At 49.2% G+C, this 15,064-nt stretch overlaps 1 protein-coding gene across 1 annotated transcript; it reads right to left on the minus strand.

Moving 5' to 3' along the window:
* Nucleotides 1–321: 321 nt before the first annotated feature.
* Nucleotides 322–13,241, minus strand: VSIG10L2 (V-set and immunoglobulin domain containing 10 like 2). Its single transcript, XM_042781833.1, is given in 14 exon segments — nt 322–422; nt 574–626; nt 713–737; nt 1,040–1,162; nt 1,841–1,974; nt 1,976–2,117; nt 2,780–3,070; nt 5,569–5,829; nt 6,696–6,944; nt 7,536–7,811; nt 9,948–10,118; nt 10,121–10,216; nt 10,488–10,838; nt 13,160–13,241. Coding segments are annotated over 14 exon segments (2,355 nt in total).
* Nucleotides 13,242–15,064: the final 1,823 nt, after the last annotated feature.

Consider the following 15,064-nt stretch of genomic DNA (forward strand, 5'->3'; position numbering starts at 1 on the left):
GAGACTACACTCATGCTTCTGCAACCTGAGACTTTTCCCAGGACCATCTTGCTCATATGCCCTCTGACACCTAGCGTATCTTTTTTCCATCTTCCTCATCTTTCCACCTCTCCCTTTCACAAGCTGGTCCGAGGCTTCTCTTGTAGCCGAGGTTTAGGGGCATTGCAGACAAGTCTTGCACCAGTTGTAGAGAATAGGTATAAAATGGGGCAGGGGTGGTTGGTGTCTCAGTTTTTTGGTTTTAAGGCCAAAGTCTGGCAGAAGAGGGTGTTTCTATCTTCCACCTGCCAGCCCTAATGTTTCCACTTTCCTTTCTGGGCCTCATGGTGCTGTAGTCACTGTGATGGTGACATTCACTGGAACATCAGTGGATTCTTGTGCAAGATCTGATGTTGGGGTGGTGGTGGCTGGTGTTTCAGTGCCTATAAAGAGCATATGTGAGCAAGGAAGAGATAGATGCCTGGCTGGTGTCCCCAATTGTTATTAGAGGCTGACAGTGACATTGAGCACAGCTCATTGAACAGGACTGGCCTCGTTATAAATGAATAATCTTTGGGATAAAATTGTGCTTACCTGCCTGTGCCTCTGTGACTTCCCTTGTGACTCTGTGTTGGTGACTTTGCTTCCTGAGGATGAAATGAAAGAGTGAGAGTTACTGGCCACTACACTTCCCCAAACTTCCTTCCCAATCGGGAAAATCCTGGCCACTCACATGGGAACAAGCAACTGACCGAGGCCTGTAGGAAGAAAAGGGAAAAAGCATTACTAGAGCAACCAAGCATTGATCCCAGGAGAAAGACCCTCCCTTTTCCATTATGCTTCATACTAAGGGGTCTAGAACCCAGAAGGAGGGTGGCCCCAGATGCCTGAGGTTAAGGGTTGGAGCCCGGAAGGACAACATCTAGGATAGGTAGAAGGTCACAACTGCGGAACAGCCTTGATTCTTTCCAAGGGAAATTCTACCTTTCTCCTTTGGGTAGGTCTAGATCTGCCTACTTGATGGGGTCAAGCACCTCCTCCCCTTCACATCCCCACTCACGGGGGAACATCTCTGGGTGCCAGACAGCATACTGGAATACCAGTAGAGATGCCACCATTGCCACCACCATTCCCGTGCCTGCTGCACCCAGCACTGCTGGATAGGCGCTGAAGGGGGGGTCCACTAGGAGGGGAGAAGATGGGTTGTATGGGATAGGTTCACAGCCACTACTAACTTGGGCCACAGTGAATTTTGGAAGACTGAGCAGGCAATGCCCATCCTCATCCAGTTCCCTCTCCACCTCACATGAATGATCAAGAAGAGCCCTAGTCTTTCCCAAGGAAAGAGGTACTCCATCTGCCTGATGCTCTTGAGGTTTTGGGTCCCCAGCCAGATCCCCTATTTCTGCCACAGAAGGCAGAAGGCTAGTTATCTTGCCAGCTTGGGGTTGAAGGGAAGTATGCCACAAAATGAGTAATTCCCATGATGGAGGGTAGTAGGAAGCTGAGAGCCCACCTGTGCCCCAGGAAGTGAGGCTGAGGCACAGAGTTGGGCTCCTCTTAATGGTCACCAGCACCCTGTACTGCCCCTTTCCCTATTTCTTCTGAGTCATTCTGAATTACAGTTATTACCCCTAGCCTTGGAGCTCTTGAGGTTCACAGGGAGACATAGGAAAGACAGCAGTAGCGATTACCAGAGGACATTGAGGAGAAGATGGGAATGAAGGCTGGGGAGTGGGAAGTCAATTGAGTGGAAGGAAGCAAAGGAACTGAGAAGGTAGTGCCTTGTGAAGAGCAAGGTGAATCAGAGTTCCATGTTTTTGGAAAGAATTTGGGTTCCTCCTTGGCGATAGCCCAGCACCTGGTATCTTCACCTCAGAGGGATGTCCTGCTGTGTGATGATTCAGAGCCAGGATGCGGAAGGCGTAAAGGACCCCTGGGTCCAAGCCTCCCAGCCGCCAGCTCCTGCTCTCTGACTCGATGTCACTGGCTGCTGGGGCTTGGGACACTGGCCCTGCGCTGGACCACAAAGCCTGTCAGGTTCCCGGGATGTTCAATGGCCCACTGAAGCCACACCTCGCCCCGGTGCCGCCCGTAGATCAAGTGGCTGATGATGACATTAGGAGGAGCTGGATATCCTGGGGACGAGGATGGGACACATACAGGTGGTTGTCTACCTACAGCATCTGTGCTATGCACCAACATGTGTTCCTATTGAGGGACAGTCTGGTAGTGTGGGACAAGCACTAGCTTGGGGTTTGAGGAACTGATCAGTTCTGCGAAGTCTCAGTTCTTTGTTACCTTAGACGCACCATTTGGGCCTTGGTTTCCTCATCTATAAAATGAGGAAAAGGAAATCATCTGACTGAAGTTCTATGTGCCTGTATTCAAGAGTGTATCCAAGTCAATCCCAGAGAGCCCATATAACTTGCTATTTTTTTTCTTTTCTTCCATTTCAGTATTTCTCAAATGTGCAATTTAGTGACATCAGTTGTATTTATCATATTGTGCATAGCTTCCTGTTCTTGAAGGCTTGTGTGACCCTAGGGAGCTAAGGAATCCAAATTTTGGGAAAGGAAAGTCCTGTGTCTTTATACCTAAAGCACTCTAGCCAGAAGCATCCCACCCTATTAGCCCCACCACACACACTTATACACACTTTTGCTCACTCAGGACCTCCATCAGAACCTCTTCCTCACACACTCTCTCTCTCACACACACACACATACACACTGCTCTCACTCACTTAGGACCTCCAGCAGGACCTCCTCACCACTCACACACACTACCCTTCACTCACTCAGGACCTCCAGCAGGACGCTCTGACTGCTGTTGCCCACGGCGTTGCGGGCCACACATTGGTAAGTGCCCCTGTGGTGTGAAGGATCAACATCTTGGATAGTCAGGTGGAGCCGGGCACCCTCAGGGTACAGAACAAATCCAGGAGTCTCTGATTCCACCTGCTGCTGCTGAGGGGCCAGCCAGATGAGGTGGGCAGGAGGCATGCCCCCCAGGAGGGCACACCTCAGCTGGGCCTCTCCTCCCTGCAGCACATACACCCGGGGCTTCTCCACTGCTAGCTGTGGGGCTTCTGCAGAGACATCGAGGATGAGGTGGTGGGAGGGCACAGGGCAGCAGTATAGGGGAGGGAGAGGAAAAGGAGGGGAGCACAGGGGATGGTAGAGTTGACAGTGAAGCTGTCTTGAGCAATTAAGTCTCCTCTTTCGGGCTCCTATTTTATATCCGGTTCTATCACAACCTAAAGAGCTCTGATGGCATAGTGGGTCAGGCACTTAGATGCTAACCAGAAGGTCAGTGGTTCAAACCCACCAGCTGCTTTGTGGGAGGAAGATGAAGCAGTCTACTTCTATAAAGATTTACAGCATTGGAAACCCAATGGGGTCACTATGAGTTGGAAACAACCAGTGAGTTTGGTTTCTTTGGGTTATCACAATTTTCTCTAAACCCTGCTCCAAGGGATACTGGTAGCAGCAGTGTTCTTCCTCCCTTCTCCCCACCCTGCCCCAGCCTCAGCTCCTGCTTTATTCATTTCTGCATCAACCACCCGACTCCCAGCACCTGGCACCAGGCCTTCTCCACTAGAGAGGCCTTGTGAATGACTATATTCCTTTCACCTCCTGCCCCTGATGGCCCAACACTCCTAGCTACAGGCACATCCTGGGCCCAAAGCAGGCAATCAGTTTTTAGGGGCTGACTCTTACAGACCTAATCTTTTAAATGTCCGTGAATATCCCATGATGGAATTTGGGGCCTGAGACTAAGTAATAAAACTCATTGATGTCAAGTTGATTCCAACTCATGGCCACCCATGTATTACAGAGTAGAACTGTTCCATAGGCTTTTCTTGGCTATAATCTTTATGGAAGCATAAAGAAGGGTTTCTGCCACAAAATCACTGGGTGAGTTAGAACCACCAACCTTTAGGTTACTAATCAAGCACAAAACATTTGCATCCCCCAGTCTCCTTTTGAATGAGTAATAGAGAAGGAAATATTTTGGTTGAGGACCTCCTCGGGGCTCCTGAGAACACACTACCCATCAAGATATCTTTGAAGACCAAAATGTAAATCATTTTGTGAGAATTGTTAAATGTGATGGCTTCTTGGTTTTCTCATACTGTTTTATGTCATATGCACCTTGAGATAGGAATAAATAGGACAGGGCCAGTTGAAGGAGGAACCCAGACAGAGAGAGTAGCCCAAACAAAAAACCAAATAGGGGAAGTGATGATGTTTGATGAGAGAGAGAGAGAGAGAGAGACCTCTGACAAGCAAAACATTAAATCAGTAATATAATCAGGGACCTCTCTCATGCAAGTTAGTGTAAATGAAGGACACAATTCAAATTCCTACATCATCTAGACCTGTGCTGTCCAATATGGTAGCCACTAGCCACAGGTGGTTACTGAGCACTTGAAATGGAGCTGGTCTGAACTGAGACCGGCTGTAACTGATACAAACCAATTTCACAGACTTAGTATGGATAAAAAAAAAAAAGGAAAGTAAAACAGCTCATTAATAATTTTTATATCATTGTATGGTGGCTAGTGCCTAAGGCATTTGACTGCTAACCAGAAGGCTGGCAGTTGAAACTCACCAGCCACTCCTCAGAAGGAAGATTGGGCAATCTACTTCTGTAGTGATATTGCCTTGGAGACCCAAGGAGGAGTCACTATGAGTCAGATCCGACTTGATGGCAGTGAGTTTGATTTTTTTGGTTTTGGTATGTTGACATAATATATTGTATATATTGAGTTAAAAAAATATTTCATCTATTACTTTTATTTAATGTAGCTACTAGAAAATTTAAAATTATATTCAAACTCACTGCTGTCAAGTTGATCCCAACTCATAGCAACCCTTCCTTGGGTTTCGGAGGCAGTATCACTACGGAAGAACATTGCCCAATCTTCCTTCTGAGAAGTGGCTGGTGGGCTTGAACCACTAGCTTTCTGGTTAGCAATCAAATGCCTTAGGCACTACACCACCAGAGCTCCTGGTTTAGAGAGTTTAGATCACTTTTTTTAAATGTGGCTACTAGAAAATCGGGCTGGCTCTTAGCACAATAGTAAATAAGATGTACACGCAGACCACTCAACCCAGGGTGATGCACCCACATACTCTATGGAGATGCATCCCTTGGAACAATCGACAACAGGGCACCAGAGGGGCAACATTCACACGGAGGAAATGCAAGACACACAGCAGTGCATAACTATGAGGGACACGGGGGGGGGGCGGGGGGTATTACTGGGCAGGGAGAGGAGGAGAGGGGATTAGGGTTGGGGATGGTAATTGAGGAGTGAAACTAAATGTACATGAAATGTTGAATGTAAAACAAACTCTGCTCTGTAAACTTGCACCTAAAGCACAATAAAATTTTTTTTTTTAAATTCTATTCATGGGTCACAATATATGGACAGCACTGATTGAGACCAGGCCCCCTTGTTTTATGGATCACAAAAACTTGAGTCACTGAGATCAGTCCTCTGACTCACTTTCCATTTCAGCACAGCCCCCACCCCCTTGGTTCCAAAGGGCTCCAGTCCCAGAAGTAGCCCCTACTCACCTAGCTGGAGTCGGCAGTGGGCATCAGGGGTCCTCAAGGGGTGGGAGCCCCGGCAGGTGAACTCTTTACCAGCCAGACCTCCATGGGCCTTCAGGAGGTAAACAGCTGGGGATGGACCACCACTGCTCAAAGCTTGCTGCCGCCCATCAAGCCAGGTCAACACAGCAGGGGGCTCACCTCCAGGCCACTCACAGCTCAGCATGATGAACCTGGCCCCTCCTGTGGCCTCAGTCCAGCAGGTGGGGCTCTGGGGAGGCTCCCCTGGGTAAGGAATGGTGGCTCAACATGGCCCTCAGGGAGGAAGAAGGGCTTGAGAGGCTCACTCCATTGCATCCACCTTCACTCGTTCCTACCTTTACTCAGTCACTTATTTATTCACTAAGTCATCATTTATAGACAGCTAACCATCTACCCAAGAAGGGGAGGGACAGACACTAAGGAACAAATGTGATAGGATTTGAGAAGTGCTAGAGTATAGGAGCCCTGGTAGCATAGTTGCTAAAGCACTTGACTGCTAACCAGAAGGCTGGCGGTTCAAACCCACCAGCCACTCCTCGGAAGGAAGGTTGGGCAATCCTACTTCCGTAGTGATACTGCCTCGGAAACCCAAGGAGGGGTCGCTATGAGTCGGGGCCGACTCGACGGCACATAACAACAACAACAGAGTATAGGTAGAAAGACAAACTCCCTTGGGGGCTTACAGAAGAAGGATGTCGAATACAGGATGATGTTTGAATTAAGCTATGGTGGGTGAGTGTGCTTTTCCAGGCAAGAGGAGGCAGAAGAGTATACAGGTGGGGAAGATGCTGAAGGTATTTTTAAGGCCAAAAAGTGAGGCAGCTGTAGGAGAATTGAGTAAAGTCCATTGCTGAGCCTGAGGCTGGAGCCTAGTTAGGAGCGAGTTATAGGGCTCCCACCTGAAATGAGGAGGGCAAGGTACAATGTGATGGAGACAGGGGTGGAATGGAGAGAAATTAGAGAGAGAGCATCTGAGCTGGGCATTTCCCACGTCCTTGTTTCATGGCATGTCTTGGAAGTTGAGGTTTGAGCTCCACCCTGGATCCCAGGAACCCTCTCACCCTCCCCAGCACACACACACACCAGTCCTATTTACTGAATCAACTCACAGAGTGTGATGGAGCAGAGGGTAGGCACTGTCAGGGCTGGATGCTGGCCTGTACAGGTGAAGATGCTGCCATTGGGGAGCTGGGTGGCTTCGTGACTCCAGGAGATGTTACTAGGGGCAGTAGGGCCAGTTCCCTGGGGCCCTTCCCACTGCAGCTGGGCAGTTGGAACTTCCCCAGGCCAGGATCAGACCAAAGAAACAGCCGTGAGGGTAGGGAGCATGGCACAGGAGGGCTGGCCCTCAGGTGGATCTGGGTGAGGGAGGGAGTGAGGTAGTGCTAGAGTGGACTCTACTTTTAGTGCAGGGCAGCCCCCAGCCCAGTCCAGGATCTGGAGGCCTGGGCTGTCAGAGGAAAGGGGAGTGGGAGAAGTAGGGGGGTAGGGTAAGAGCAAAGCCCTCTGAGATGTTGGTGAGAAAAGGTCAAGGGGCAGGGGTCATAGAGTGGGCAGGAGTTCCAAATCCCCGAAGAATCTCAGAAGCCCCCACAGAAATCCCTCACCTTCCATTCTCTTTTTTGCCCCTTGGGCACATAAGAATCAGGACACCTTGGCTCACTGTCATTACTTTACCTTTCTCTGTGCCTCAGTCCAGTCCCCAGGGCCATGGGAATAATCACTTTGGGAGGGGCCCAGTGGGTCAGGGGCTTCCCACTCCCAAGGCCCCTTCTCATGGTCCTCTTACTCTCTCTCCAAACCCTTGGTTCTCTAAACACCCTCACCCTCCCTTACACACACATCCATCCCCGTTTCTGCAGGGCACCTGGGGTTGGCCAAACCACTGCTAGGGAGGCTCCAGCCATGGGTGTTCCCAAGATCAGACCTAGGCATCCCACCACACTCACAGTAAATGGTGAGCCGCACAGTGGTCTGTGTGTGAGTGTCCAGGTGGCTATTGTGAGCCAGGCAGGTGTATACGCCTGTGCGGGCACGGCCAGCACTGGCAATGATGTAGGCAGGCCCAGTGTGGACCTGTGTGTGGTCATGGAGCCACACATAGCGGCTAGGAGGGTTGGATGCTGCCAGGTAGTTCAGAGTAACCTCTTCCCTCTCACTGGCCCAGAAACCACCCTCGGTGGTGGCCAGGGCCTCCACGGTGATCACAGGCTCGTCCGGACCATCTGGGAGGGCAAGGGAGACCTGTCACCCCTACTGATCATCATTCCACCATTCACTCCTACAGTCATCCCCAAATTCATTCACCCATCCCACAGCATGTTATGGACCTACTCTGTGCTAGCCACTATGCTAGGACTCAAGGAACTCATGTCCAGGGCCTGTAACAAAGATCAGACCAGATAGGGTGACTAGGGCTTGTGGAGGCTCACAGGATGGGGGTTGGGGGGCTCAGAAGGGACTATGACTCAGCAGGCTACACTGGGGAAAAGAGGGCTGGTCTGAGATGGCAGCACATACAAGTTTGCCACATAGAAGGGAGGTGGGGTGACCAACTCTCCCAGTTATCTCAGACTAAGGGGTTTTTTGGAACATAGGGTGTTTAGTGGTACAACTGAGGTGGTCATGAGCAAATTGGGTGGTGGTCACTCTAGGCTGGTGGGGACAATGCCCTGAACACGATCTCAGCAGCCAGCCTTTTCCACTTAGAGCCCTTTTGGGGCACTTCCTCCTCCTCTCTCCTATGTTCCAAGCTGAGTGTCACCACGTCTGTCACGCTCTCCCTAACTCCCAGAGATGAATGAAGTCTGCCTCCTTCCATTCTGCATCCACCTCTTTCCTAAGCACCCTTACTCTCCTTTCACAGACATTTTATAATTCCCACAAACACCCCGTTTAGGACAGGAGTCCTTAGCCTTTGCTCATTGAGATCTCTACACCAGCATTGTGCAATGGACATATGCTAGTCATGGCTGTTATTTTAAAATTTCTAGCAGCCAATTTTTTTAAATGTGTAAATAACCAAGCCAAATTAAACAACCCTAATAGATTCAAAAGGAGCTCTGGTGCTATAGTGGTAAAGGCCTTTGGCTGCTAACTCAAGGCTGGTAGTTCAAACTCACCAGCTATTTCATGGAAGAAAGATGGGGCAGTCGGCTTCCATAAAGATTTACAGCTTTGGAAACTCAGTGGGGGTTGCCATGAGTCAGAATTGACTCTATGGCAGTGAGTTTGGTTTTTTGGAATTGTTGTTGTTGTTGTTATGTGCCATCGAGTCAGACCCAACTCATAGTGACCCCTCCTTGGGTTTCTGAGGTGGTATCACTACAGAAGTAGATTGCCCAACCTTCCTTTCAAGGAGTGGCTGGTGGGTTTGAACTGCCAGCCTTCTGGTTAGCAGTCAAGTGCTTTAGGCACTAGGCTACCAGAGCTCCTGTTTTTTGGAATAGATTCCAGTAATTATAATAATTATTTCATTTAACCAAATGCATCCAAAACACTATTACTTCAAAATATAGTCAATATAAAAACTATTGATGTGCTATTTTACTTTACATTCTTTTTTTCTGGCTGTCTTCAAATTCAAGTGTGTACCTTACGACTACAGCACATCCCAATTTGGATTCACATTTCAAGTGCTCAGTAGCCACATGAGTGACTGCCATATTGGACAGTGAGCTCCAGACCATCCTAGTATCCATCTTGTGCATGGAATTTCTGATTTCTAGCTTCAGGTTCTTAGCCTGCAACTTTGGACCAACTTGCTACCCTCTTTTTTCTTGGTGGAAACCTTCCTGTTCCCTCAGGGAGGAAAATGGTCCCTTCATGTCCTTCAGCTCAATCCAAGGGCAGACTTTCTGGGCCACCCCTGAAATTGTGGGTAAAATTGTGTATGAAGGGGGCCCATGACCCCAAGAAGGTACTAGAGCCATGGAGTCTCTGAGTGGTGCAAATAGTTAAAGAACCGGGCTCCTGACCAAAAGGTTAGAGGTTTTCGTCCATCTAGAGGCTCCTCAGAAGAAAGGCCTGGCAATCTGCTTCCAAAAATCAGCCATCAAAAGCCCTCTGGAGCACAGTTCTATTCTGACACATATAAGATCGCCATTAGCCAGAACTAACTCCATGACAACTTTTTTTTTTTTTTTTTTTTTTAATTAGAGCCATAATTGGCCCCAGTGAGCAAAATGCCCCCAAGGCTCTTGCCTATTGGAGGCTCTTTGCGGCCTGGGGCATCCTGCAGTGCAGGGACTTGGGAAGTCTGAGGTGTGGAAGAGGTCCAGAGTAAGTGATAGTGCTGGTGGGTGGGGGTCGGTCCTGCCTGCCTCTCCTGCCCCAACCCCATCCCACTCAATCCCACTCACAGATGACATCCAGGAAGACGCCGTCACTGCTTAGCCCGTTGACTGCATTATGAACACTGCATATATACCAGCCCAGGTGTGTCCGGTTGATGGGATTCAGTTGGAGTGGCTGTCCTGTAACTCCCAGCAGAACCTCCCCGCGGCCTTGGGGTGCTTGGTGTTGCCAGGTGAAGGCTCTGTGCCTTCCCGCAGTGTACATGTGGCCACCACAGAGGCACCCTCCACTGGGGATGGGTCACTCAGCCACACCTGAGGCTTTGATATGGGCACTAGCCAGAGAAGGAAAGGCTTGGGTTTTTTTTTTCTCCTCCCACAGACCCAGGCCGGGCCTGGCTGTAACAGCAACCCAATCCCTGCTGGCTGGGGACTTGCCTGCCCCCAGACCCTAATATCCTATTTACATCCTCCCTCCCCTTATTTCTGGCTCCCGATTTTCTCCCCAGAGTGAGCCAGCCAAATATAATGGGAAGCACATGCAAATAGATGCAAAGCAGCATGCAAAACAGCTCAGGCCAGTCCTGTCCATGGCAGGACCCTCACCCAGCACAGCCAGAGTGAGGTAGGAGTAGGAGATGTGCAGCTGGCCACTGGCCATGTGCAGAGCCTGACACAGGAAGCGGCCACGGGTGCCTTCCTGCAGCTCACCCAACACCAGGCTGCCATTCCTCAGACTCACAGCCCCCAGAGCTGAGGCCCCTACTTCCACCTGAGATGCAGCTCCATTGGTGACAGCCACAGGCTGGGGGTCTAGGGAGCCCAGGGGGGTGAAGCTCCAGAGGACCACCATGGGGGTGGGCCCCGAGCCACAGGCCAGCTCCACAGAGCCGTCCCACACTCCAAGAATGGACACCTCTTCTTCTGCAGGGGTTCTGAGCATCAAACGGGGCTGGCCTGGGGAGAGAAGTACAACATGGGACTTCTGAGTGGTTCTGTGTTCCACTGAGCCTCTGCAGAGTGGGGTCTCCTGGGCCGAGACCAGAGAATGGACTGAAGCAGAGGCTTTCCCTCATGACTGACCATCAGACCATTATTTGGAAAGTTTGATAAAAATGGACATTCCTGGGCCTCACTCCAGACCTCTGAGTCAGAACCTCCCAAAAGTAAGTCTGATGATCTGTCAGGTTTGATAAGTCCCAAAGACACACGAGATCAGCGCCGCCACTGACAATTCAGAGCTTGGAGATCTCTGTGCGTAGATTCCAGAAGGATTCCAAAGTTTAACCACCACCCTCACTATGGTCCCACTGCAGCAATGGGAAGATGACCCCAGCCTGTCTACACAGCATCTCTTCATTCATCAGATAATGCCTTGTCTCTGGGTAGTACAAATGGTTAACAAGCTCACCTGCTAACTGAACGGTTGGAGGTTCAAGTCTACCTAAAGGCTCTTTGGAAGAAAGTCCTGGTAATCTACTTCTAATAAATTAGCCACTGAAAACCCTATGGCACACAGTTCTGCTCTGACACTCATGGGGTCACCATGAATCAGAATCTATTGCTTGGCAACTGGTTTTGTACTATGTGCCAGGGACTGGGGTTACAATGACAATTGGCTCATCCCATTCCTGCTCTCAGGAAGCTTTCAGTCTATCAAGGTGTCAGACAATAAATAGTCATTATCTACAATAATGGACTCAAACATACCAGTGATGATGAGGATGGCACAGGACAGGGCAATATTTCATTCTGTTACACATAAAATTGCCATAGCCAACTTGATGGCAACTAACAACAATAACATGTGGTAAGTTGGTCAACAGGGTGTTTGTCTGCTTAAGACCTAGGTGCCCCAGTCTTTCCTCCTCTCCTTTTCCCATGTGGCCTGGGTGGGCTCACATCCTATAAAGTGCTTTAACAGCCTCAGCAAATCTGAATGAAAATAAGAACCTTGGAGGACAACCAAACCCCAAGAATAATTCACAATATCTTCCATTAACGGAATGCTTTCTTCATGCTAGGCTCTGTATCGGACTCTTCATACATATTCCTTTAATTCTCATGACCTTGTTATTGGGTTTGCTGCTCTGGTGGCATAGTGCCTCAGGCATTTGACTGCTAACCAGAAGGCTGGTGGTTCAAACCCACCAGCCACTCCTAGGAAGGAAAGTTGGACAATCTACTTCTGTAGTGATATTGCCTTGGAAACCCAAGGAGGGGTCGCTATAAGTCGGATCTGACTCGACAGCAGTGAGTTTGGTTTTGCCATCCTTATGGCAACCCCATCCACCACAGAACAAAATGCTGCTTGGTCCCCCATGATTGGTTGCAGATTTGACCATTGTGATCCATAAGGTTGTTATTGGCTAATTTTCAGAAGCAGATCACCAGGCCTTTCTTTCTAGTCTATCTTAGTCTGGAAGCTCCAATGAAACTTGTTCAGCATAGTAGCAACATGCAAGCCTCTACTGACAGACAGGCAGTGGCTGTGCATGAGGTGCATTGGCCAGAATTTGAACCCAGGTCTACTGCATGGAGAGTGAGAATTATACCACTGAACCACAACTGCCCTCCTCAAAACCTAATGAGGTAGTTAATAACATTCCCATGAGGCTCTGAGACACTACATCACTTTGTCTGAAACCACACAGTAGGTGATGGAGCTGGGATTAAGCCTTGTCTAACTCCCCATTGCAGGTTCTTTCCATTTGCTATCAGCTTCTCCAGGGAAATAAGAAGGGAAGGTAGGCATGCAAGTGAATGGGGCAGATCAAAGGAAAACTTCAATGTTCAACTGTTCAAGAAGATGAACACTTAACTCAGAAAATGATTCTTTCAAATGCCCATGGACACTGTGTTGGCCAAAGCCATCAGCACCTCTCCCCTAGATCATTGCAAAAGGCTCCCAGCTGCTCTCAGCCCCTCAGAACCATGCAGCTTGGAAGAACTTTCTGGAACCCAAATCTGACTGGGTCATTGCCATGCTCACTACCTGACAATGGTCCCTGAGACAGTGGCCAGCTTAGGGTAATGCAACATGCTCTCTCTGTTCTGACCTTGACTCACCCACCAAGGCACATTGTAGTCACTCAGTAAATGCTAGCTAAATATCTCACAGGTGAATGAACTGAATAGCTTGCACTGAAAAGCTATGCAAGTGAAAAAGGAGCTGCTCCCAAGTATCCCCAAGACAGAAAGAGGAAAAATTAGTGGGATGAAAGTGGGAATGGACCATCTAGAGACTGGCATCATGGGCAGGTCTGAGCATTACTCACCTGAGACCTCTTGATTCAGAAGACAGAGGTTTATGGGCAGCAGAAGGCTGACCTGTCCATGCTGGGTCCTCTGACCCACCATGGCCCTGATCCCTGGATGGGAGGCCCTCTAAGGCTCCTTCCTGACTTGTGGCTCCTTTCTACAGAGCAAGCCCAGCCCTGGAAGGAGGGGATCTGGCTCAGGTTGCCAACCTTAGCCCTTCTGACATCTCCATCCCCACTCTCCTGTTACCCTCACAGCCCAGGTCCTTGTGAATAATTTATGCCGGATGATTCACTCTCTTCATAGTGCTGAACTGAGGAGGTCAGGTCCTTATGGGGAAGTCCCAGGGAAAGCACTCAAGAGCTCCCTGCATTTTCATTTTACTGGTGTTCTAAACCCAGAGAGTCACTAAACATAGATTAAAAAAGCCCCCAAGTCTCAAGTCCAGCCACCTGAACCAATGCAGGACTCCTGACCCAGGGATCATGAGGTTTACATGCCTTCAGCCCCTCTCTTAATCACATTTTATTGGGAGAAGCTGCTAAAGTGGAGGAAGGAATTCTCTGATCAAACAGCTGGATTTGATGTACAAACCATGAACTTTAAGAAAGTACTGAGCTTTTCTGAGTTTTAGGGTCTTCACGGATGAATGAGGGCAAGAACACCTTCCTTGTGGTAAATATTATTGTGTATATTAAAGGGAGAGACTTAGAGAACATCACCAACACCCAAGAAGCCCCTCATATGATCACATTTTTGGCCTGGATAGAGTTTACAGTTTATAAAGGTATACATTTATTTTTATGCATTTTTATATTAGTTTGTTATAAATGACACACACATGCACACACATTAACATGCATGCTATGCACAAAAATGAGCAGTGCCTAGCATGCAGTAGGTGCACCATCCATGGCTAGTGTCCACCTATGGAGGCTAGGGCCTTGAGTGGGCTTGGGGACCTCTGTCTAAGGTTGTCTGAACTCCACACTCCAAGCTTCTGCTCCCTCTGCATGTCCCCTGCCGCAGCTACCTTTTAAAGGACAACATGAGATGGGGTCAGATTTTTCCAACCCCTGGGAACAGGTGTGGGGAGGGTGAGATTCCTAGGCCTGGGTGAGAAGGAGGATCTGATGTCAGGTGTCAGAGCCTGTCTTGTCTCACAGTTCAGCTAGGATGAAGTGGTTAGGCCTGAGGGACAGCCAGCTCCTCCTGGCTCTCGAGGAATGCTCACTGTGGCACACCTGGCACACTTGCTGTGGGAGCATTGTGGCTTTATGGACATACCCCATCCCACTCAAGGTCATCACTTGGTTAAGGCCCCTCTACCACCAGCCACTGCTCGGAAGATGGGGCAATCTACTTCCGTAGTGATACTGCCTCAAAAACCCAAGGAGGGGTCGTTATGAGTCGAGTCCGACTCGATGGCACATAACAACAACAACAACGCCTTGCCTTACAGTGTTGAAGTCCTAGTTTCTCCTAACTCAGCTATGGGACAGGAAGGCAGATAGTCCCTGAGATCAGGCACCCACTCAGTGGGGATGACATGTGTTTGCCTGACCCTAGGTCCCCAATACCTCAAGCCATAAATGTCCTCAAACTCCATTAAATTTTCCTTTGGAGGCCAAGTGGCGATCAGGGTGGCCAGCAGACCCTGTCTCTGGATAACACATGAGAACTAATGCATGGTAGATTGAGAGACCATTAGAGTGCTCCAATCTGCCCTGGAGGTTTGTGCTAGCCCTGATTGGTCTCCAGCTGAGCATGGAATTAACCCTTCCAGCCTGTCCTCATCTGGGCTATCAGGATCACAGAGGACTCAGGAGATGCTTGCAATATATTAGGAATGTGCTCAGTATTTTCAACAATCCCATGGTATTGTAAATGCAGTCCACATTTTACAAATGAACTCTAATTCT

This window comes from Orycteropus afer, unplaced genomic scaffold, assembly GCF_000298275.1.
Source record: "Orycteropus afer afer isolate SDZICR_OR568_19922 unplaced genomic scaffold, OryAfe1.0 scaffold00178, whole genome shotgun sequence".
NCBI lineage: Eukaryota > Metazoa > Chordata > Mammalia > Tubulidentata > Orycteropodidae > Orycteropus > Orycteropus afer.